Genomic DNA, 25692 nt, shown 5'->3' with positions numbered 1-25692 from the left:
AAGGGTTAGCGCTCTCCCAAAGAGGTTGGCCTGTGAACCACTTGTCCTGCTGAATATTTTACTTAAACTCTTTTTCTCCACTTCCTCAGACCTCACTTTTTCATTATGTAAAAAACTTTTAAAGATTGTCAATTAAAAAAATAATTTCTTGTTTTGGATGTACTAAAAACTCATAAAGATTTTTTTAAAAAATATTTGAGGGAGTTCCCTGGTGGTCCTGTTTAGGAATCCGCCTGGCAATGCAGGGAACGTGGGTTCGGTCCCTGGTCTAGGAACTAAGATCCCACATACCGCAGAGCAACTAAACCGGCTTGCCACAACCAGCGAGCCCGTGTGCCACAATGAAGACCCCGCACGATGCAACGAAGAGCTGACGCAGCCATATATGGTTTTTTTTTTTTAATTTTTAAACAATTTTTGAAGAAATTAAAGGCCTTCATACAGAAGTTTCCAAAGCTTAAAATCATGCTGCACAGTGTTCTAACAGAAACAAAAAACTCAGGAAGTTAAAACAATTTTTACAGATAGAATTCAAACAGATCAACACTGAATAATATCAATATTTGAATATTTGAATTTAATATTTGAATTTAATCAAATATTGATTAAAATGAAATGATACTAAATATGACACTCCAGAATTACCTTAATGAAACTCGTCACCAAAAATAAGACAGGGTGAACAGTTTAAGGCTGAAGCTGGGGAAGGCGAGGCCTCTTACTACCCTGTCCAAAGGACTGCTTCTGGACGTAGCATCCAAGCAGGCATGGCCACTTTTCCTGATGGTCCCTATGCCTGGCCTCTGAGGAGCAAGATCGTACCTCACACCTGCCTTATTATCCCAAATGCATCCCCACAGATCCGAAGTCACAGAATTCAAACAGGACAGTTATGAACCCACAGGAAGAGATCCAGAGGTCCCCTGCACTTACTTCCCGGCAGGCGGCAGTAAAGTTACCCCAACAGCAAGCCTGGAAGATGGATCCTGCCCCCAGGCTCTGACTAGCCTCCTATCTACTTCCCAGCCTTGGGCAAACCCAGATACTTCTCTCCCAAGACCACTCAGGCAAAAGCAAGGAGGACGCTGACTACTGCCACTATTTTTCATTTATTTTCAGCTGATGAATCTTATCTTAATAAACACTTTACACGCAAGCCTGTTTGTGGCAACCTTGCCCAAGTAAATTTCAGTGTGTATGGTCTCTTCAGCTCTAAAATTTTTTAATGGGTTTGGGTGAATAAAAGAACAGCTTTCTAAAAGGTGGGAGCAACTGTCCTGAAGGGTCCTAGATAATGCCCAGCAGCTGGGAGGGCAGGAGCCAGGCCAAAGCTCTCCCAAAGAGGTCTAACCAGCACCAGTTCTAATCCTCTGTCTGGGATAAAATGCTCCAGAATTCAGCTCGAAAAACCCTTCCAAGACTGACTGCCCTGGCAGCTACAGAGAAGCACAGTGAAGTCCAGCAAAGGCATGCAGGCCTGCTACTCTCAGGATTTAGAAAGCTAGTGGCACCCTTCGGGAGATCTCATCTTAAGAAATTAGGAGTGTGGGATTCTGCCTCGAACTAAGCTGGAATAAACCCCTGTGCCATGTAAATACAACACATGACAAAAGTATATTAGATGAACACAAAGCTTCCTAATATAGTCATGAATGAGGTCCTGCATACTAAGTCTCTTCAGTCATGTCCGGCTCTCTGAAACCTATGGACTGTAGCCTGCCAGGCTCCTCTGTCCAGGGGATTCTCCAGGCAAGAATACCAGAGTAGGCTGCCGTGCCCTCCTCCAGGGGATCTTCCTGACCCAAGGATCGAACCCAAGCCTCTTACATCTCCTGAATTGGCAGGTGGGTTCTTTACCACTAGCACCACCTGGGAAGCCTCATAGTCATGAATGCAGGTCCCTAAAGACAAAAGAACCGGCAACCCACAATTATACAGGAACTATCTTCTAACAATTTATTTTTCAGGTTGATTATAAAATTCACATTATAAACAGCTCTCAGACTTTACTTAACCCAAAATATACCTAAGACTATATACCAATTAAGGTATCTTAAAGTACAAGAGATGGCAAGAGTGAATGTCGACATTCTAGGAATCAGCGAACTAAAATGGACTGGAATGGGTGAATTTAACTCAGATGACCATTATATCTACTACTGTGGGCAGGAATCCCTCAGAAGAAATGGAGTAGCCATCATGGTCAACAAAAGAGTCCGAAATGCAGCACCTGGATGCAATCTCAAAAACGACAGAATGATCTCTGTTCATTTCCAAGGCAAGCCATTCAATATCACAGTAATCCAAGTCTATGCCCCACCCAGTAACGCTGAAGAAGCTGAAGTTGAACGGTTCTATGAAGACCTACAAGATCTTTTAAAACTAACACCCAAAAAAGATGTCCTTTTCATTATAGGGGACTGGAATGCAAAAGTAGGAAGTCAAGAAACACCTGGAGTAACAGGCAAATTTGGCTTTGGAATACGGAATGAAGCAGGGCAAAGACTAAGAGTTTTGCCAAGAAAATGCACTGGTCATAACACCCTTTTCCAACAACACAAGAGAAGACTCTATACATGGACATCACCAGATGGTCAACACCAAAATCAGACTGATTATATTCTTTGCAGCCAAAGATGGAGAAGCTCTATACAGTCAGCAAAAACAAGACCAGGAGCTGATTGTGGCTCAGACCATGAACTCCTTATTGCCAAATGCAGACTTAAATTGAAGAAAATAGGGAAAACCACTAGACCATTCAGGTATGACCTAAATCAAATACCTTATGATTATACAGTGGAAGTGAGAAATAGATTAAGGGCCTAGATCTGATAGATAAGAGTGCCTGATGAACTATGGAATGAGGTTTGTGACATTGTACAGGAGACAGGAATCAAGACCATCCCCATAGAAAAGAAATGCAAAAAAGCAAAATGGCTGTCTGGGGAGGCCTTACAAATAGCTGTGAAAAGAAGAGAAGCGAAAAGCAAAGGAGAAAAGGAAAGATATAAACATCTGAATGCCGAGTTCCAAAGAATAGCAAGAAGAGATAAGAAAGCCTTCTTCAGCGATCAATGCAAAGAAATAGAGGAAAACAACAGAATGGGAAAGACTAGGGATCTCTTCAAGAAAATCAGAGATACCAAAAACATTTCATGCAAAGATGGGCTTGATAAAGGACAGAAATGGTATGGACCTAACAGAAGCAGAAGATATTAAGAAGAGATGGCAAGAATACACAGAAGAACTGTACAAAAAAGAGCTTCACGACCCAGAAAATCAAGATGGTGTGATCACTGACCTAGAGCCAGACATCCTGGAGTGTGAACTCAAGTGGGCCTTAGAAAGCATCACTACGAACAAAGCTAGTGGAGATGATAGAATCCAGTTGAGCTATTCCAAATCCTGAAAGATGATGCTGTGAAAGTGCTGCACTCAATATGCCAGCAAATTTGGAAAACTCAGCAGTGGCCACAGGACTGGAAAAGGTCAGTTTTCATTCCAATCCCAAAGAAAGGCAAATGCTAAAGAATGCTTAAACAACCACACAATTGCACTCATCTCACACGCTAGTAAAGTAATGCTCAAAATTCTCCAAGCCAGGCTTCAGCAATATGTGAACCGTGAACTTCCTGATGTTCAAGCTGGTTTTAGAAAAGGCAGAGGAACCAGAGATCAAATTGCCAACATCTGCTGGATCATAGAAAAAGCAAGAGAGTTCCAGAAAAACATCTATTTCTGCTTTATTGACTATGCCAAAGCCTTTGACTGTGTGGATCACAATAAACTGTGGAAAATTCTGAAAGAGATAGGAATACCAGACCTGCCTCTTGAGAAATCTGTATGCAGGTCAGGAAGCAACAGTTAGAACTGGACATGGAACAACAGACTGGTTCCAAATAGGAAAAGGAGTACATCAAGGCTGTATATTGTCACACTGTTTATTTAACTTATATGCAGAGTACATCATGAGAAACGCTGGACTGGAAGAAACACAAGCTGGAATCAAGACTGCAGGGAGAAATATCAATAACCTCAGATATGCAGATGACACCACCCTTATGGCAGAAAGTGAAGAGGAACTCAAAAGCCTCTTGATGAAAGTGAAAGTGGAAAAAGAAAAAGTTGGCTTAAAGCTCAACATTCAGAAAACGAAGATCATGGCATCTGGTCCCATCACTTCATGGGAAATAGATGGGGAAACGGTGGAAACAGTGTCAGACTTTATTTTTCTGGGCTCCAAAAACTGCAGATGGTGACTGCAGCCATGAAATTAAAAGACGCTTACTCCTTGGAAAGAAAGTTATGACCAACCTAGATAGCATATTCAAAAGCAGAGACATTACTTTGCCAACAAAGGTTCGTCTAGTCAAGGCTATGGTTTTTCCTGTGGTCATGTATGGATGTGAGAGTTGGACTGTGAAGAAGCCTGAGCGCCGAAGAATTGATGCTTTTGAACTGTGGTGTTGGAGAAGACTCTTGAGAGTCCCTTGGACTGCAAGGAGATCCAACCAGTCCATTCTGAAGGAGATCAGCCCTGGGATTTCTTTGGAAGGAATGATGCTGAAGCTGAAACTCCAGTACTTTGGCCACCTCATGCGAAGAGTTGACTCACTGGAAAAGACTGATGCTGGGAGGGATTGGGGGCAAGAGGAGAAGGGGACGACAGAGGATGAGATGGCTGGATGGCATCACTGACTCGATGGACGTGAGTCTGAGTGAACTCCGGGAGTTGGTGATGGACAGGGAGGCCTGGCGTGCTGCGATTCATGGGGTCGCAAAGAGTCGGATACGACTAGTGACTGATCTGATCTGATCTGATCTGAAAGTACAAGAAACCAACACACAGACAGCCAAGGCTTCCAGGGAAACATACTCTGAACCTCGGCCTTGGGAAAGCCTCACACTGGAGGGGAAGCTGGAGCTACAGTTGTTCCAAGTTGCTGATGGCTCCATAAAGACAGGGGCTTCTAACAGAAAAGGCAAAGCTGCCAAGGGGGGAATGAAGGTTCTATGAGGCAGAGCTGGGGGAGGAGAGAGAGACAGAAGGAAGCAGACCACCAGCACCACATTCTGGGCAGTCTCAGCAGGTCGCCTCTTTTACTCAAGAAAGCTGCAGCCTGGACATGCCACCCTTTCTTCCCATCGTCTGCATGTTCCTTTCCACGGGATCTTTCCCTTTTCCACAGTTTCTTCTACTACTACCAACCTTTCACTCTGGGAGTAATTTAGGTTTTCTAAAATTTTCTCTGCTTACAAAAATAAGGGAGGATAAAAAGCTTTGTTTTTTTTTCGCAACTTAGTCCCTACTGGGGAAGGGAAATGAACATTCACTGTGACACCTACTTTCATATCGGTTATTAACTAGAATACAACTTTATAAGGCAGACAGCGTAAGTCCCATAGAACAGGTGAGGAAACAGACTTGGAAATGTGAGATGCCTTGCTCAAGCCAATATAAAAGGTAGAGGGTAGCCCCAAGATTCAGCAATCCAGAGCCCTGTCCTTTCCCCCATATCAAGGAATGCTCTCGTGACAATGGTCATTCTCTGGTGCGGGAACTTAAGGTTTGAAAACTGGCTTAATCTCAGAGGAATACCTAGATTCATGGCGTGTGGGTGGGGTTTAGTGTGCAAATAAGGAGAGAGGCCTAGAGCAGGTTCCCCTTCCCTCCACTCTCCCACTGTAACCCACTCCAGGACTTGAACTGGGGTAGTGAGGAGGTTGGGAGGTCCAGGCAGAAGCAAAGTCTCTGATGTCAGGAAAGGAGAAGCGGAAGGGGGGCTGGGGGAGGAGCGACAGGAAGACTTAACAGCGAGTATGAGTATTCGCGTATTCGGGTGAGGGAGGTAGAGGGCAGCCCCTGTAACAGACATCTAGGAGGCATTCGCAAGAGATATTTTTAAGTCATGCAGTTACAGGTTTGTAACGGCCCGGCCTCAAAGAAGGCTATCTGATGGATCACAGGTTGAAATCTCATTTCTGAGAATTCTAGGAATAAACAGAAGTCCCATGACACTTCTCAATTTTCATTCAGTTTCTGCTTGCCAATAAATAAAACGGCATCTGCTTAGATGACAACAGCTGTTTGCCAACAGTTCAACACACTGTAAATACATCATTAAGACATCTCCTATCTAATTTAAAACAAATATGTTGCAGAATAATTTAACAATTTTGTCTATTTATCTTCCATAGCATACCACTTCCAAGGAAGACTGGGAAATAGTAAATGTTGTGATTAACAAACAATAACACAAGGACAAAATTCCGTTTCACATGAGAAAAGAGCTCATGCAAGTTCACAGTTCATAGAAGGCCAAAATGATCAAAGTACATTAAAATCATGAGTAACAGGAACACAACAATGTTTCCACAATATGGCAGAACAGTCCTTCGAATAACCCTCTCTCTGAAAATAACAATGATGAAAAACTATAAACAAACCCAAGTGATGGCAAGAAAATAAGGTATAATCACAAGCCAAAAATTAAGCAAAACCAAGAACCCACAGAGACGAGCAGAGCACTAAAGCAGGCTTTCTCCTTGAAGACAGTTACCGAAATGTATGAACTACAAGCTTTGCTTTTATGCCCTGCAGGGTGCCAAGGACAGGACACCAAGGCCAAGTGCAGCAGATGAACAACAGACCCCGAAGGACTGTATCTTTACTGTTCAGGTGAACTACAGATAAGCCCAGGCCCCTTTCTCTGAGGCAGGGGTCAGCAAATCATTCCGGTAAGGGGCCTGAGGCCAAATGTCTTCGGCTTTACAAGACATATGGTTTCTGTTGCAACTAATCAACTCTGTCACCGCAGAAGGAAAACATCCAGAAACAATACATAAATGATTAACTATGGGTAGATTTCAAAAAAAGTTTATTTGAAAAAGAACAGGTGGCAGGCTAGATTAGTCAGCGGGATGTAGTTTGCCAACCCCTGTTTCAAATGCCTGCAAGGGTAATTTCCAGTCTCTAACATTTGAACTAATTAAGAGGGGATTAAGAAAAAATTTAAACATTTCTAGGAAAATTCATAACAACAAGTCAGAACCCATACTTCCAATAACTAAAATGATCTGTTCCAAGAATATAATTTGAAGTAGTCCCAAGGTAGCCGGCAGAAGCAAATTTATATCATCTTCAGAGCCATCAATTTAGGCTATAAAAATCTCCACTGATCTGAGTAAATCAATCATTTAATCACAGAACACATGGAGAAATAAGTCATCATAAAACAGCTATCAGAAATAATCAGAAGTAAAACCACATATGTAAAGACTTCAGAATATCAGATATAAAAGACCATACCGGTAGGTTTAAAATACTTAAAGACATAAAGGAGAAACTGAAAAATATGCATTAGGAGCAGGATTTTTTTAAATGACCAATTTGAAAAACTAAACCTCTAGAGATTAAAAAACTGAAACAATTAAAAATTGAGTAAAAGAGATCAACAATGTATTAGACAGCTAAAGAAAGAAACAGTGAACTAGAAGAAGCTGTCCAAGAATGCAAAGCTAAAAAGACATGGAAAATATGAAGGACAGCTTGAGAGTCATGGAGGATAAAGTGAGAAGGAATAACATGCATCTAATCAGAGTTTCATGAAGAAAGGAAAAAGAATGGTAGGAAGTAATATCTGAAGAATTAATAGCTGAGAAATTTTCAGAACTAATGAAAGATATCAATCTATAAATTCAGAAAGTCTAACAGATCCCAATCAGAGAAATCAAAAGAAATTCAAAGTAGGATACCACAGAACAGTTCAAGAACACCAAAAATAACAATAATCTATAAAGACTTAAGTAAAATAAGTAAGTCCTGGGTATGTAATGCACAGCACAGTGACTGTAGTTAATAATACTCTATTGTACACCTTAAAGTTGCTAAGACCATGGATTTTAAAAGTTCTCATCACAAGAAAAAAAATATACATAACTATCGTGGTGATGGATGTTAACTAGACTTACTGTGGTAACCACTTTGCAATATATACATGTATCAATCAAATCATTATGCTGTACACCTGAATATAACATCACATAAAGTTATATGTCACATATCATGTATCAAGTTACATATATCTTGAAAAAAAAACTTAAAATTTCTCAGTACCTGAACTCTCATAATTTGAAAAGGATACTGTTAAAAATATAAATTAAAATTTCTTTGAAATTTTATTATTTCAGTAACACATGGAAATTTATTTTATTGAATTACTCAATACTATTTCAAATACTAGTTCATCTACATAAAAAGAAAAGATTTTTCTACCATAAGAATTATTTCTGTAATTTTAAAAACATATTGAAAATTTTTTAAAAAGAGCAAAAGAAAGAAGAGATACACAGTCTACCCACACTAAATGCTTTCTATACTAGCTCTCTAGTAGAGCCTGGCTCTCTCAGGGCAGGTCTTCCCCCAGGCCTCTCCATCTACCTGGCACGCCCATCCTGGCTGGTGTGCCCTGTGCTAGCATTCTTCCTTCAACACACCAAGAAGAGGTCTCCTTCTCTAAGCAGGGGTATCAGACGCTCTAATGGGCCACTCCCAGCCTGTTTCTGGATTTATCTCACTGAGCTTCAGTGAAGTGTGTAGACATATGTCTGTGCTCCTAGGCTGTGAGCTCCTCCTCATTTCAGTCATTAACATGTGGGTACAGGGTAAACCTCTAGAATTGAATAAATTTGGTTTTACCTCATCACTGGTGAGTTTCTTCGCTTTGAGTAACCTTTGAGCCTTATCTTCTTCTGATCCCTCATCACTGTCTGACGAATAGATTCTAGCTCGTTCCTCTGAAAGCAAAGAGGAAGATTTGTGAGTGACTTTCAAAGATAATCCATTCCTGGATCTTCTTCTGATGTATGTCTTCAGTTCCTTCTGTATATTGTTTACAGAGAAGCAAATAATTAAGAACTTTTAAAATTTCAGATTTCCCTGGTGGTACAGTGGACAAGAATCCACCTGCCGATGTAGGGGATACAGATCCAATGCCTGGTCCAGGAGCAATGCCAAACGCCACAGCTAAGCCCACGTGCCACAGGTACTGAAGCCTGCGCTTCTAGAGCCCATGCTCCACAACAAGAGCAGCCACCGCAGTGACGTCTGAGCGCCACGACAGAGTAGCCCCTGCTTGCCGCAACTAGAGAAAGCCTGCAGCAACAGTGAAGATCCAGAGCAGCCAAAAATAAAAAAATAAATATTTTTAAAATGTAAAGATAAATGTAAATTGAGATCTGTTGAAGCGAAGTACTTGTCCTCTCAAATACAAGACTGATTTAAAAACAATTTTTTTAAGGTTTGTGTGCAAGATGATTAAAGAGACAGACATCAGTATTCTTCCAAAATAGCCTGAGTCATTCTTTCATAGAGGTAACAGTTAACTCAAGCTTTGGAGATAAAACAGGAGGTGGTTTCCAGGGCCTGTAAGACCACCTATTGCCAGGTAGACATTTCCAAGGGAGATGGAGATGAATAAGTCTGTGCTGACACCCCAGCTCAGGTGAAGCATGGGTGAAATAAGAACAGTTGCTATTAGACCAACCTCCTCACTTCATAGCCCAAAGCCCTGCCTTTCCCCCTACTCCCTGCCTACCTGACAGAACTGACTGTTAATAAACTTGCCTGTCAGGACTGTAATCACTGGGGAACTGAATATTATACAACTCTCTCCTAAAGACATCCTCAATTTTTTGTTTTTATTTAGTTTATATGGCATGTTTTTCTACAATTAATCTTTTCTGTGGGAAATTAGCACTATTGAAAACATAAAAGGTCTTTATACTGTAGTTCCAAAATAAATAATAGGCAGGTAGGAAGGGTGTAAAAAGTCCACCAGAACAAATGCAGTTGCTGTTTAAAAAAAAAAAAAAGGAGAAAGGCATCCCATGGGATGGTCAGAGAAAGAGAAATTTGGGTGTTCTTAAAATTTATCATTCTAACAGAGCAAAACCATTAACAAGGTGACCCAAGGTTTTGTACAGTGATTCCCAAAGCTCTATTAAAGCTCATCTGGAGAAGATTTGATCCTCATTTTACTGATGGGGAATGTGGTATATTCAGAGATGTGGAGTCACTCCTGAAGCTGATGAGTGCTAAGTACAACGATGATAGTTTTGTGTGGCGTTTATTCAGTACTTGTTATATGCTGGGCACTGGATACAGTATTTAATATGCAGTATGTCAGTCAATTTTCAAAACAACCTCATGGTGTAAACACTTACTAATAAGCAGCTTTTTTCTTGATAAGGTAACAGAAAAAAGAGGTACTGTAACTTTCCAAAAGTCATCCAGCTGAAAAGTGGCAGGGCTAAGATCAGAGCAGGCGGAACCAGGGTGTCCAGCCTGGTCTCCCACCTTCGGGTTCAGTTTACTTTTCAGCACAACATCTCACTCGCTGGCTGCGGGGAAACTTCTGGAGGCAGTACTGTGGCCGAGACAGATGCCTCAGAAGTCAGGCCGCCTGAGTCTCGAACTCTTTGTGTACCAGCTATGTCTTTGCACAAGCCACTCAACCTCTCCAAGTCTCAGTTTCCTCAATAAGGGTGAGACAAAAATGGACCCTGAGGCATTATACTAAGTGAAATAAGTCATACAGGGAAAGACAACCACCGTATGATCTTACTTATATGTGGGATGTGAAAAAAATGGAAAACCAAGAACCAAGTTCATAGATACAGAAGCCAGATTAGCAGCTGCCTGAGATGTGGTGTGGAGGGTGGAGGCAAAGGGAGTCAAATAGTACAAATTCCAGTTATAAGATAAATAAATCCTGGAGATATAATGTACAGCATGGTGACTGAAGTTAATAATAATGCACTGCATATTTTAGAGTTGCTGAGAGCTGATATTAAAAGTTCCCATCACAAGAAGAAGAATTCTACAACTGTCTTTGGTGGCAGAAGTTATTAACTAGACTTATTATAGTGGTCATTGCACAATACATACAAATACCGAATCGTTAGACTATAACCCTGAAACTAATGCAATGAGTTTAGTATTCAATTAAAAAATTTTTAAAAAGAACAAGACAATAATAGTAACTGGGTCATAACATTGTTATGAGGACCAAACAGGATCCATGTTTGAGTGTTTGCCTGGAACTCAGTATGTGCTGAAATGACCATTAAAAATTACTGGTACTTGTGAAAGAAAAGAATATACAATGGAGAAGTTTGAAAGAAAACACATGTATTCTCTGAAAAACTGAACTTCCTGATTTCTAATTAGTAATTTTAAAAGTTGAGAAAAGTTCCAAGATACACAGTTGGCAGACATTCAAACCAGGGAGCAGAGGCTCAAGAGACGAATCTAGAAGTGCAAATACAAGCAGCTTCTACTCTTTTAGGCTGACCCCAAAGAATTTCACAACGACTAGCTCTTGAGACCTTGAAACGTCTCACTTATTAACACTGATTCCTTAAAAATAAAATGCCCAATGACTCGGCATTCACAGTATACTGAATGCAAAGGTGAATTCCACAACCCTGAAATGATGAAATTTCATTTCTACTCAAACTCACCTCGAATGCCCCCTTTGTATCGGTTTTTAATGGCAGCCAAGCTGATGGACTCCTCGCCTTCCTCCTCCTCATCGTATCGATCAGGTTCTAGGTAACTAGCACTCAGTCCCCGCTGGTGCTGTTTCTCTCTCATGCGGCGCTGCTGAGACTCCCTACGAATAGAAGCCCTCAAACGTTCTTCTTCTTTCTGTAAAGAAGCAAATTAGTGAACTTTAAAAAAGATGACCTCACTTAATGCCCACTCAAAACTACCTCACTCTAAAGAACATGAAAATGCCTTGCCCGGGATAACACCAGTTCCTGTGTCCTCAGGGTGAGTTCCCTCCATTTCACACCTCTGTTACCACAGGTGGTCATCATCATGTTCAATTCTAACGCATGAAGACACCACAGGGTGGAGAGGCAGAAGGCTCCCTCACACCAACCGCCCCATCACAACTGGCATGGGCATGGCTTTGGGAGCTGCAGCAATCCCTCTGCTGCCAGGAACAGTCCAGAGGGCATGACCAGCCTGAGGAGCCGCGTTCATGCCCAGCGGATGCCTGAGGGAAGCAGGTTCTCTTCACCCTGAGACACACCTGACTTACCCAGGCTCCACCAAACTACCATGGCACCCAGATATTCCTGCCTGGGGCCGTCAACCCAGGGAACTCCCCACAGCTAATAGCAGGATGAGCGGGTGCTGGTGGAGAGGGGCTCTGAGCCCCCAAATAGACCCTTCATTCTCTTCTATCTGCCTGGCTTCCACACCTTGGGGTTCGCCGGGCAGGCCCAGGCAATGAGAGGTCAGGGATGTTCTGGCATTCCCTTGATTCCTTGTTTAATTGCTTTATTACTGCATACAACTCTAATCCTGTAAAAATCACTGTCAACAGAACATGGATTAAAAACAATCTAGTGGATTCCTTGTGCATTTCCACAGGAGTTGGGGAAGTGAAGGAGGGCCTGGGCATCTCTCAACGTGGTCCTGGAGTCTGCAGGTCCTTCAGCCCCGCTACCTTCAGCGGAAAACGGAGGAAACTTCTGGTCTTTTTATATTCTATCTACACTAATTCTCGAGCACTTGCACTGATTTTTGACATGGACGCCAAGTCAGCCATGGATGACTTATTTCATCATCCTTAAAATTATCTGTGAAGGTTCAGATTCCTTTAGTCAACAGGTTGCTCTCAGCACTTGGTGGGAGAGAAACCAAGCCAGGGTCTGTTTTAGGACCCTCACCACATCACCCTTATTTGCCAAATGTTTAGGAAATGGAAACCAGCTCCCTGTTCATGCCAGCTGGAAGGAGGAAAGGTGGGTCAGTAAGAGATGATGAACAATATTTTGGGAAATGCTTTTCTTAATATATCAAAATTCTAGGATAAAGCTCAGCCAACATACCTTGATCATCTCTGTGCGCTGGCACTCAGGATCACGACCAGCCATTGGCAAGATTCGAATCTTCTGTGTCTTTGAACACCTATCTGCAAGTGACAGTGTCATCTTTCTATGTGTGGCACTGTCTGTAGAGTGAGGTCTGCAGGAAAGGAACAAAAATATCTCACTATTTAGCAAATACATTTGTGAGCCAGCCATACCAACATCAGACGAGGCCAGTGAGCATTTCCCATTCTCAAGAAAAAATAGGCAGAGACACAAAACAATATACTAGATGGGGATTCGAACCTTTCTTCATTCTGCAGCTTACTAAACCATTCTCACCTCCACAAGTGAAGTAAAATATGGAAAGCTTGAGTAAAAAAGGCTTGCACAGCATGATCACCCTCTAGAAGCAGTAAATTGATGGGCTCACACAGCATTCATTAAAAATTAAAAGAGAAAGAAAGAAAACAAAACCAAAAACCAAGAAGCATTCATTGAATACTGAGTGCGAAGCACTGTACTCTTGTGTATTCTATATTACATGACTTCACTGTCATAGCTCCTCTAATGAGATAATTATTACATTTTATATATTAGGAAACTGAGGTAAGGAAAACTGAGAAAAGTTGCACAAGGTCATGCATGTGGAAGTGAGACTCAGATACAGGTCTATTTGATTCCAAAGCTATAATCTTGACCATCACAATTTTGAAAATGTAATTCATAACCAAGAATACTGTGCCATCTCTAAAGGTAAGGTAAGCATTACCCAAGGAGGATGATCTGCTTAGAATCAAGGAAAGAAAAACATGAACGTTTCACTGTGCTGCTGTCCTGTCTCGACAGGGGGAACGCACTTGCCCGCTGACCCAAGTGTGCAGGACCGCGTGAAGAGGCAATGGATGCAGGGCCCTAAAGAACAGATGACCTTGGCCTTCATACCCCCCAACTCACTGCCCTTCCTCTGATCGCATGCCCACTAAGAACCTCTAACTATCAGTCTCACAGGTAAATTTTACTAAAAAGGAAGATACACTGCCCAGTTAGTACTCTTAGGTCTCCTGGCAGCTATAGTAATCTCTAGAATTAATATACTGACGTTCTGGTTTACATACCAGTCTCCTGGAGCTCTGGTTAGCACGACCTGGCTCCCTGTGAAGCAGCAACTTTCAGAGCACTTGACATAAGAGCCTTTGAACCTTCAGAGCTGAGAACCAGATCTTGGTCTTTGGGGAACTATACTGTGAGGTTATGCCAATCAGGAGTCAGGCACTTTGAACACCACCTGTATGTCACTGCTTTTACTGTTTAACAAATAGTACGTTGATGAGAGTAATTACCTGAATGTGAGTTTGGTTTTAAAAACGGCTTGTCCCTGTAGACCGGTACCTTGTCTTATAAAAAGGTGGTTGTGATCGCCCTGCAGTGGAGCCTTGTAAACATCAAACACCTCATTGCCTAAGTGCAGGGACATGCTGAAAAGAAGGAACACTTCACATGTTAGTCAGAGAGCTTTCACTCTCTCATTTTACTTCACTTCGAATGTGATTCAATGGCTGTTTTCTCTCCTAACACAGAATTCAGAAGCAAGGGAAGAATAAAAAGGCATGATGTGAAAAAAGACTTACACAGAAGTAAAGAACACTGTGTGCTTATGTTTAGGAAGCAAAACATGCTGTGACATTCACTCAGCCCCCACCACCTTCCCAGCGAAGGGCAGCTTTACTAAAGTGTCAGCTTCTAGGGAGTAGTACGCAATGGGCAGGGGAGCTGGTCTAATTTTCCTGACTACGGTGCTATAGCCAGAGGATGATCACATTTCCAGCCTACTTTTAACAAGTCTCCCACCAGCCTGTACGACCCTCAACTGCTTACTTATTTCTGAGGTTTTCTATACCAGAGAAATGCCAGAGACTAAATAACAGAAATCCTTTAATAAGAGGTATACCCCAAATAAGGTCTTACTGCAAAACATCATCCCTCCCAGCCACATTCTGTATGTTTCCACACTCTTCAGGCATCTGTGCTCACCTCCCATCAGACCACTTGACTATTCGAGCATTGCTTTCTTTAATTTCATTTCCTTCTTCATCCCGGCGTATCCTCCACCTTATGGTATTTTCTACCTGTTTTAAAAACACAAGTACCTTAGAATACTGTCGTTTTTGCGTCTTCTCTCCACAAGAGATACATAATCACATAATCACAGAATAAGCATGGACTATACAGTCCATGGAATTCTCCAGGCCAGAATACTGGAGTGGGTAGCCATTCCCTTCTCCAGGGGATCTTCCCAACCCAGGGATCAAACAGAAGTCTCCCACATTGCAGGCAGGCTATTTACCACATGAGCCACAAGGGAAGCATAAAACAGGTTAGCCACATACAAATATGAAAACACAGGGGCCATTATTAACTGTGAAGCCACTTTGAAAAACGCTTTCTATTACATAAGGTGATTCAAATAATAATGATGCTATGATAGAATACTCTGCTAGGTCTTACCCTATTGGGATGAAAGACACATTAAAGCACTTCTAAAGACACAGAACTCAGAGAGGTACGTAAACTGGACCTGGCTCTTTGTTCATTAAAGAATTAATCATACCACCAACTGACTCTTTAAGAATGGCAGGCCTTGTCTCAAGAGCATCATTCAAAAAAGCCAAGGATCCAAGGTTATTTTCCATCACCCATCAAGGTTTTAAAAAACAATAGTCTGCTATACACTGACATTTTGTAGTCTACACACTAAGGTTTCAGAGTAAAACATTTATTTCTAGACATTAATGCTGATATTAGAGTCTGGTATTATGTGACCTTAAAACATAGATACATGGACACTTGTTGATGTACCATGATAAAAGATAAGGGGAAAATGTAAAAATCAGTAAAAAGTAAGTAAATAAGGAACTATCACATTAATTTATATAAATGATGAGAAATAAAAGCAACAGAGTAACTCCAGAGGTACTAAATCAGTCACGAAAAATTAACAGTGCTACCCTTAAATCAATAGATATACACATGTTCCAAGGGAAACATTAAGAGATAACCTAACATGGAGACAGAGGAGGGGAAGTAAAAAAGAGCAAAAAAAAGAGCCTATATATTTAATGGTGTGACCTTGACCAAGTTAATGGTGCCTGTTTATCTCCATTTCCTCATCTGATTTACATTTCCATTAAGTGGGAGGAGTAATGAAATTTCACTGAAAACCTTTGGAAGCTCATGCATTTTACAGAAACCAGTTTATATCAAGGTTCTTTAGGTACTTATGGATCCATTAAACTTGAAAAGATGGAATTATTCTAAAAGTTCAGCCCCTGAATTCTAAGAAGGCCGGACTCTCACTTCTTAATATTTTAATACCATGTACAATATCTACTGGAAAAAAAAAAGAAAGTATTTACAGGAAATCTTCAGATTTAAGAATTTAAAATGCATAGTACCAGTTTTGGTATCATGAGTTCAACTGTTTCTTGTTACTGTGCTACAACTCAGCTCTAAACCTTCTACTTAAACCTACATCCTCCTTGATTAAAGGAAGATTAGAGGCCGTCCTTGGACAGAGTAACCAGACAGTACAAGATCTCAAAGAGAAGCATTAATAGGAATTTAGCACAATAAAAATCCCTCCTAATAGTGAACACGAACAATTGGAAAAATACAAAGACACCCATGTGGTGAAGTGTTAAGTACCAGTAATAAATTCTTCTTTTGTATATGATTTGTACATCCGTAGATCAAAGAACCTGAAGATAATTTCCCCTTGCAGGAAGTTGCTAGAACTTAACCCAAAACAAATATGGAGGGAGCTGTTCTAAACACAAACCACAGTACAACTTATTATGAAGAAAGTAGCTAATAATTTTTTTAAAGCACCAAAAGATGTAATAGAGCAAAAAAAAAAAAAAAAGTGATAAAAAAAGTGATGTCTTTTGTTTTTTTTGTGATTTTTTTTGAGAAAAAGCTATGCTATTTTCTTTCTAAAAACTATTCTGAAAAGGTAGACGATTAACTTGTTGACCACACAGGAAACAGAGATCATTTTCAAAAGCTTAAGTCTCAAGTTAGTATCCCCAGGTTTTACTTTATAAAAGAAAAAAAGAAAAGGGTAAAGCACAAAATGGTACCTTTAATTTTAACCTGGTTCGACCTTCTTCATCCAGCATTTCTTCATCTTCAAATTCATCTTCATAATACTGAGGATCAAATGGTCTACAAATTGTTTTTAAAATAAATTATTAGTCATATTTTGTAAGAAATATTCCTGCTACATAAAGCAACTTTAAAAAATCCTAATAACTAAAAATCATAATAGTCAACTATCTTCATGTTCAACTATAAGGATGTATTCAAATTACTGCACCTTCTTGAAATTTGGTATTAATACATATTGCTCGAAATAAAGAGCAAGCAAGGAGAAATATTCAAGTACTCTTAATTCTTATGTAAGTCTCTGAACAAGTAGGCCACGTATATCCTAGCTTTCCACGTTTTGCTAGGAACAAGTTTTTAAATAGCACAAAGAGCTTGCATGTAACTTAGTGAATAATATCCATCAGTGCTGTTTAACAGTCCAAACCCTTCGTTTTTCTAGATCCACAACGGCTGCTATAGAGGACATCTGCAGTTTTTCTAGCAAACTTCACTACTCTCAATTTCAGTTTTTTCAGGGCTTCATTAGTCAGAAACACCCAAGACTAGTGACACCTGTTAATTCATAAGAAAGTAACAGACTGCTAAAAACAACTACAAGCATTATAAATCTCCTTTACCAATAGTCCATACTTTTTCTATAAAAGGATATATTTGGTTTTTATTTTTTCAGAGATATATAACCAGTTTTCCATTTTGTGACTAGTCAATCTATACAAAGTAAGAAAAATATCAACATTCTACATATTCCTATCCAATATTAAAAAACTATCAACTGATCCCCTTACCTGGGTTCTACACTGAGAAAGTTGGGCAGCTTAACAAAATATAAGTCATTTCCTAAATCAGTGTTTACTTTGGGTATTTCTACTTCTATTCTGGTCTCAGGAATTGGCTCCTCCTCCTGTTGATCTTGAGGCAATCCATTTTCATCCTAGTAAAAGAGTCACAGAATTTTAGAGCTTGATGGGACTTTAGAGATGGTCCAGCTCCATTTCCACACTTTAATCGTTTAGGAAGATAAGAAGCATAATGAGACATGACTTCAGGGCTATTATCCATCCCTACCAACCAACCCCCCAAAACCCCCACAGAAAAACAAGATCGGTTTAGAAGCATCAAAGCAAGAAAACATCTCTTTTATGATAAATCTATCTTCCACATACTCACCAACAGAAATGTTAAATTAACAGACACTTGAATATGAAGTCACTTTATCAATTAAAATTAGAGAAAATTATCAACAAAACACACTTGCTGACATGAACAAGAAAAACATTCAAATAAATGTTATTCAATTCACAGGTCCGTGCAGTCTAGTCTCTTAAGGTGTGGGCCCACCTCACACTGGGCAGTTCTTTCTTTCTATCATCTTTCCCGCAGTGACAACATCTTGCAAAAACTACAGTACAATATCACAACCAGGAGACTGACCTGACCCAGGAGGATAAAGGACATTCCCATTACCACAAGGATTCACGCTGCCCTTTTATTGCCAATATCCACTTCCCTCTTGCCCTCATTCTGCTGCTGTAATTTCCATTAATCTTGTCTCCATTTCTATAATTCTGTCATTTCAAGACTGTTATAGGAGTGGATTTATACAGTCTTAACCTTTTGGGACTGGCTGTTTCTCACTCAGCATAATTCCCTGGAACTTCATCCAAGTTGCTGCATATATCAGTAAATTTCATTTATCAGTAAACTTTATCCAAGTTGCTGCATCTATAAATCCTTTTTATTGCTGAGTAGTATTCCACGGAAGGACGTTTCAAGACAGTTTTTTCTAATCCTCTTTATAACCAGGAGTTCTCTACATAAATGAGGAAGTCACACATTCACTGTATTTCCATACTGCAATTCAGTTACCGACTTCCTCTTCCTGGCATAAAAGAGACACTTAGTTCTCTCTTCCAGTTCTCACTGGTAATTTTACTTACAACAGGCTGTCCTGGAGTGGGTGGTTTATCTTCCCCATCACTCCCTGAAGATATATCATCAGCACCTCCAAAGAGATCCATGGTTCCACTATTATCTTCAATGCAAGAGGAAAAAGGCACAGTGTTTAATACCTGTAACAATGATTCTTCAAAGCTATCACTTCAACATATTCCTAAAGTTCCTAGACCCAGCACCTGGAAACCACCCAAACACAACTCTGAGCCTGGCATTCAGGGATCTAACTAGAGTGTCTGTGCAAAGGAAGAGGGCAAATCCAGTGAAGTGCAAAGTTCACAGGAGGCACTCCTTTCCTCCTTTACTTACTGTTTTTCCACTTTCCTTTATTCCTCAGGAGCCCAAATATCCTCCTACAGTCCAGATACTCAAATTTGGGGCTTAAGCACACCATACAGGCCTATTCTCCACGTCATCCTTCAGGTTTTAAAATTACAGGTCATGTCTACCCAGGCTCCCTTCCTCTCAGGAAGAACTTCACCCAAAAACAGGCAAAACAATAACATCAACTATAATCTGTAATAAACCAAAGTGGGGTAGTAAAGGAGATGACAGGAAGATAGGAGGGTGGTCAATAGGTAGACTGCTTGAAACAGATTATAGAAGCGTTGCAATTTTGGTAATGACATGGTCTAGGGTAAAATCATGAGAGTGAGTCACTAAGAGAAGGTAAAGGACAGACCACTGAAAAAGAGAAGGAAACCTATTAAAATGGTCAAAATTCAGAACCCTGACAACATCAAATGCCAGCAAAAATGTGGAGTAACAGGAACTCTCATTCACTGATTCAGGTAGGAATGCAAAATGGCACACCTGCTTTGGAAGACAGTCTGCAGTTTCTTACCAAACTAAACATATTCTTACCAGATGCCCCAGAAATTGTGCTCCTTGGTGTTTACCCAAAGGACGTACACACTTATATCAACACAAAAACCTGCACACAAATGTCTACAGCTTTACTCATAATTGCCGAAATTTAGAAGCAACCAAGATGTCTTTCGGTTCGTAAATGATAAACTGATACATCCAGACCATGGAATACAGGAATACCTTGGAGATATCTCAGGTTTGGTTCCAGACTATGCTCATGTGCCCACCTGATTATTTTCTTCTTAGGTTTTATCACCATCTAACATGCTATATATTTCATTTACTTACCATGTTATCATCAGTCTCTCCACCCTACCCTGACCCCAACAGAATGTGGATTTTACAGGGAGACGTCTTTGATTACTGCTACATTCCGAGTGCACAGAATAGTACTAGTACAAAGCAGATTCTCAATAAATGTGAACAAAATAAAGTAATTAATATATCTGATTCTCACAACAACACTATTTTAAGGTGATAGCATCATCTCTCTCTTAACAGATCAGAAACTGAAATTTAGTAAGTAATTAATTTAACCAAAATCAAACAATTGGAAAGTAGAACCACAAAGATTCTAACTTGGGTTATCTGATTCCCAAGTCCATGTACATAACTAGGAGTTATAGACCCAAAGATCTTTAAGTAAATCCCAGAGCTTGTTGTTCTGTCCAGCTGTCTCCTTTTCTCTCTAGTTGACCTGCTAAATGTTTGCTTTAGTTATACTGTTACTTGTGATAATTTATATAAGCTATTTAACATTAATGCCTAACTACCATTCAGCACAATAATGGCTGTGTAAATTATCAAAATTATGTTATTGTAACTTTTATACTAACATCTTTATTGTATAATAATTTGCCATTTGAAATGTAGTCATACATAGAGATAAACAGGTAGATCTCGTGTGTGTGTGTGTGTGTGTGTTAGTCGCTTAGTCATATCTGACTCTGCGACCCCATAGACTGTAGCCCTCCAGGCTTCTCTATCCGTGGAATTCTCCAGGCAAGAATACTGGAGTGGACTACCATTCCCTTCTCCAGAGGAACTTCCCAATCCAGGGATTGAACCCTGGTCTCCTGCATCACAGGCAGATTCTTTACCATCTGAGCTTCAGGGAACCCCCTCAAAGTCACTCAGTCGTGTCTGACTCTTTGTGACCCCATGGACTATAGCCACCAGGCTCTTCTCTTCTGTCCACGGGGATTCTCCAGGCTATTCTATTGGAGTGGGTAGCCATTCCCTTCTCCAGGGGATCTTCCCACCCAGGGATCAAACCCGGTCTCCCGCACTGCAAGCAGATTCTTTACCAGCTGAGCTACCAGGGAAGTCCAGGCAGATCTTATATCCTTACAAAAAACCTACCTTATCTAACACTGGGTTTTTATGAACTCTTCATCTAAAATAGCTTGAAGAATCAGCTTCTTCATCTCATATTAACCTATTAAGAACCTAAGAACAAGCTAACAAGCTGTCCTGGAACTGTCACGATTCAACCTGAAGAACAGGCAATGCCACTTCCTCCTCAACAGAGCCTCGGGCCCCTAACAGCAGACTCACTCAGACTACAAACGAAGCAGGTCCTTCAGCTACTTAAGTGTGAGCAGTTTCTCATATCTGTACAACTTCCCTGGGTACACTAAACGTATCCACATTCTTTTCTGTGAGTCCTGCAGTCGGGGGTAAACACCCAGGGTTGCGAATGTACCACAGTTAAACGCAGAGAGAGGAATGGAAATATAGATATATAAAAGAAGTAAGTAGAGTACCTTTTGGTACCTCAGTGTCACTCTCCGCTTCTGAATCAGATGCAATTGCATTCTTGCGTTTCATTCGTAAAACTTCATCCTCACTATCACTGCCTCTTGCAGATTCTGTAAGAGGAGAATCAGAAGTTCTGCATAATCACAGTCATACCACCACTTTGATTTTTTGTGTTTGAAAAGCAACACTGGAGATAGATAAACTATGGACCACCCATACAATGGAAGATTACTCAGTCATAACTAAGAATGAACTACCGATACAAGTAACGATTTGGATGCATCTCAAATGCATTACAGAAAGTGAAAGAAAAAAGGCGCCACTACTGTCTGATTTCATTATAAGATGACATTCTCAAAAAGACAAAACTCCAGTGACAGAACAGAGCAGGAGTTGTTAAGGGTCCCAGCTGGGGAAGTGTATGACTACAAACGGGACAGAGGGAGTTTTTTAGGGCTGAGAGAACCTTTCTATATCATGACTGCGGTGATGGTTACAAAAATCTACACATGCGTTAATGTTAAGAGAACTCGACATACACACAAACAAATCAACTTACTATGGTTAATTTTGAAATAAAATTAAAAAAGGAACATTGGTTTTTGTGAGCAGAAAAACTTGGGAGAATGAGAAAAGCAGTTCTGAAACTTTAAATTTATATATCATTCAATACAGAAGACAAAAGAGAAGGAAATACGCTGTAATGGAAGACATGAATATGTCATTTCTGGATGGAACAACTGTTCACGCAATTTTCAACCCAACCGCTGTAGAACTAGTTAAGGAGGATGACCAGCGACAAGACTCCCACTCTTAGTTTTATGTTAGTCTGCTAGTATTTGGGAAGTAGTGCGTAAGCCTTAATGATTCTGGGTATTCCCAGTACAAATAACTCTACCCAGAATTAGTTATTGAATACTTACCACAGTTTTATAGTCTATATAGACCTATATCCATCTCTGGAAACTTTTTGACCTCCTCTCCTAAATAATGTTAAAATGCAATCTTAAAAGCTATCCTGAGGTATGTATTCCAGAGGAAAAGACCTCCCACTCCCCATACTGCAGCTCTCTAACAAGACAGAACCAATATATAATTATAATCAATTACTTATAAAAATGAAGCAACCCAGACATTACTACAGGAAGACTTCCAACTTAATCAAAGTGACTTTTGTATAACACAAAGAAATCAGATGGTTAACTGTTTTAATATTTTATATAAAGAACGTGTTAACTTCAAGAAAACAGTGTAAGTGGCTATTATGAAAAGGAATCCAAAAGCCAAAGTTCCGCTCCATGTTTCCCGCTGTCTTCAGGGAATGAATGTTCTAATGCAAGCGCATCTCCCCAGGATGAGGATGCATGTGTCAGGCTATCATAACTCACTGAGATCATCCAGCCTGTGTTGTCATTCTGGATATCATGCTCCTCAGGCAACCTCCTGACTTACAATTTGGTATCCAATGCAGATTTCCCCCCAAAGGATACAATGATAAGAGAAAAATAACTGATGCTCTTGAAACAATCTTGCAATTCAATTTTTATAACTTCCCCCCCAGGCACATCTATTCTCATCTGGGGCATGCTCTTCAGTTACCCACAAAAATGGAACTAACTCTATTCACTATCTAGCTACTTTAGCACTATACACCTTACTCTAAGACTTTCCTCTTTAAATTTTTTTCTTCCTGATCTATCATTAATGAAATGCAAGGGGAATAGACAGAAATAATACACGGATTAGCAAAATGTTTACGAGTAAAATGTATAGAGTTAGAAAAGGCTGAAATTAAGGAACAAAAGAGAAAAACCAGAGTACTAAAGGTGGGACTGTAAGAAGAATCAATGAGCCCCCGCTGTACCTCAATGCTTCTACTAAACCACTTTGGTTCTCATAAGTGTATTACCTGATTTATGGTCCTGTTCCTCTTCATCATCTGAATGCCTGTGTTCTTCATCCGAGGGCTGTGGCCTTTCATCATCAGAATTTTGCATTTTCTCTTCATCAGATATCTGTGGCCGCTCTTCATCATCTGAGTTCTGTTTCTCATCATCATTATCAGAAGCTGCTGGCCGTTCATCATCAGAATTAGCCTTCTCCTCCTCAGACAGCTGTTGTCGCTCATCCTCTGAAAGCTGGGGCCTCTCCTCATCATCTGTGTTCTGCATTTTTTCATCATCATCAGAATTCTGCAGTTTATCTTCATCAGACCCTTGTGCCCTCTCCTCATCATCAGAATTTTGTATCTTTTCATCATCTGACTGATCGCTTTTATCTTCCCTGCCCCATTTTTCATCATCTGAGTGTGCTTTTTCAGAACCTTCTGCTTCCGAGTGATGACTCCCTCCATCTGATCTATGACCATCATCCTCATCATCATTGTCATTTCGGGTTTCTGATCCACTGTGCTGATCTACATCTGATGGATCGTTGTCTTCATGGTCAGAATGCTCAGAAGCTTCTGATCTATTGTCTGATCCTTCAGAGTGATTATCACTCCCACTATGATGAGAGGCTCCCTCATCCTCACTGTCATCTCCAAACAGTTCCTTATTACTTGGTTTTCCTGCGTCATCTCTTTCATCTTGATCACTTTCACTCCCAGAGGCGTTACTGCCAGAAGCAACATTCTCTTGATCAGAATCCGAGCCAGATCCAGAGTCAGAATCTATGGGATCATATAAACACAGGGTGATGTAAGCAAAAAAAAAAAGGCAGAATAAGGAACACTAAAAGTCCATCCCAACATAAAAGCAAGGAAAAAACTTCTTAAAAGCTGTTAGAATCTATCTTCTCAGACTCTGGAAAATAAAAGTTGCAACAACCAGGGGAATGTTTAATGAGACAAAAAAAAGCTGAATCTCAGTAAAAACACAGAACTTAGGGATCTTCTAACATACTCTGGTCCCTATCCCCACCCCCCACTGCCCCCAACCCACCCCTTGGTCAACACTGCCTTGAAGATAATATAATACCCTGAATTTCTGGCCCATGTGCCACTAATGGAGGGAGCAGACAGCACCTCATTCGCAAAGAATCATGGTTGTTAGTTCTGATCTGTCTGGTGAATCACTGAAGGGACTGGCTCAAAGGACTTGACTTTATCTCACATAACTTGGAACACTCTTGTTGCTACGGTGGCTACTCAAAACATTTTACAGGTAGATGTATTAGTTGTGTCTGCTTGGGACAATGAATAACAGTTAGGGCAAACAATAGACTAACTAAAAAGCTTGGTTGAAAAGGCTGCTGCTGCTGCTGCTGCTAAGTCGCTTCAGTCGTCTCTGACTCTGTGCGACCCCATAGACGGCAGCCCACCAGGCTCCCCCATCCCTGGGATTCTCCAGGCAAGAATACTGGAGTGGGTTGCCATTTCCTTCTCCATGAAAAGGCTGAGGAGTGACATAATATGGGGAGTTAAGGATTTTAAAAGGATGACAAAACTTCTGGAGGAAAACACAGGCAGAACACTCTCTCACATAAATCACAGCAAGAGCTCTTTCAATCCATCTCCCAGAATAATGGAAATAAAAACAAAAATAAACAAAGGGACCTATTTAAATTCAAAAGCTTTTGTACAGCAAAGGAAACAATAAGCAAAATGAAAAGACAACCCACAGATTGGGAGAAAACATTTACAAATGATATGACCAATAAGGGATTAGTCTCCAAAATTTACAAACAGCTTATGACACTTAACAGCATCAAAACAAATAACCCACTCGAAAAATGGACAGACGACCCAAATAGATGTTTCTCCAAAGAGGACATACAGATGGCCAACAAGCACATGAAAAGATGTGCACATTGCTAATTACTGAGTGAATGAGTAAGTGAAGTCGCTCAGTTGTGTCTGACTCTTTGCGACCCCATGGACTGTAGCCTACCAAGCTTCTCTGTCCATTGGATTTTCCAGGCAAGGGTACTGGAGTGGGTTGCCATTTCCTTCTCCAGGAGATCTTCCCGACCCAGGGATTGAACCCAGGTCTCCTGCATTATAGGCAGATGCTTTTACCATCTGAGCCACCAAGGAAGATTCTCTGACAATTATTA

The 25692-nt window shown here is 40.5% G+C and overlaps 1 protein-coding gene across 2 annotated transcripts in view; it reads right to left on the bottom strand.

The window, feature by feature from the left end:
• LEO1 (LEO1 homolog, Paf1/RNA polymerase II complex component) overlaps window positions 1-25692 on the bottom strand; it is a 34210-nt gene that overhangs the window by 599 nt on the left and 7919 nt on the right. For both annotated transcript variants that reach the window (XM_055537958.1, XM_055537959.1), the window contains exons 2-11: window positions 23546-24307; window positions 21642-21746; window positions 18990-19084; window positions 17838-17983; window positions 17025-17109; window positions 14920-15014; window positions 14229-14363; window positions 12907-13042; window positions 11524-11710; window positions 8699-8796 (exon numbers count right to left, since the gene is read on the bottom strand). In XM_055537958.1, coding sequence (XP_055393933.1) covers window positions 8699-8796; window positions 11524-11710; window positions 12907-13042; window positions 14229-14363; window positions 14920-15014; window positions 17025-17109; window positions 17838-17983; window positions 18990-19084; window positions 21642-21746; window positions 23546-24307 — 1844 coding nt within the window. The remainder of the gene's footprint in view (window positions 1-8698; window positions 8797-11523; window positions 11711-12906; window positions 13043-14228; window positions 14364-14919; window positions 15015-17024; window positions 17110-17837; window positions 17984-18989; window positions 19085-21641; window positions 21747-23545; window positions 24308-25692) is intronic.

This window comes from Bubalus kerabau, chromosome 10 (assembly GCF_029407905.1).
Source record: "Bubalus kerabau isolate K-KA32 ecotype Philippines breed swamp buffalo chromosome 10, PCC_UOA_SB_1v2, whole genome shotgun sequence".
Classification (NCBI taxonomy): Eukaryota; Metazoa; Chordata; class Mammalia; order Artiodactyla; family Bovidae; genus Bubalus; species Bubalus kerabau.
Note: the sequence above shows the minus strand (reverse complement) of the source record. Positions and strands in the feature narration are given on the sequence as shown.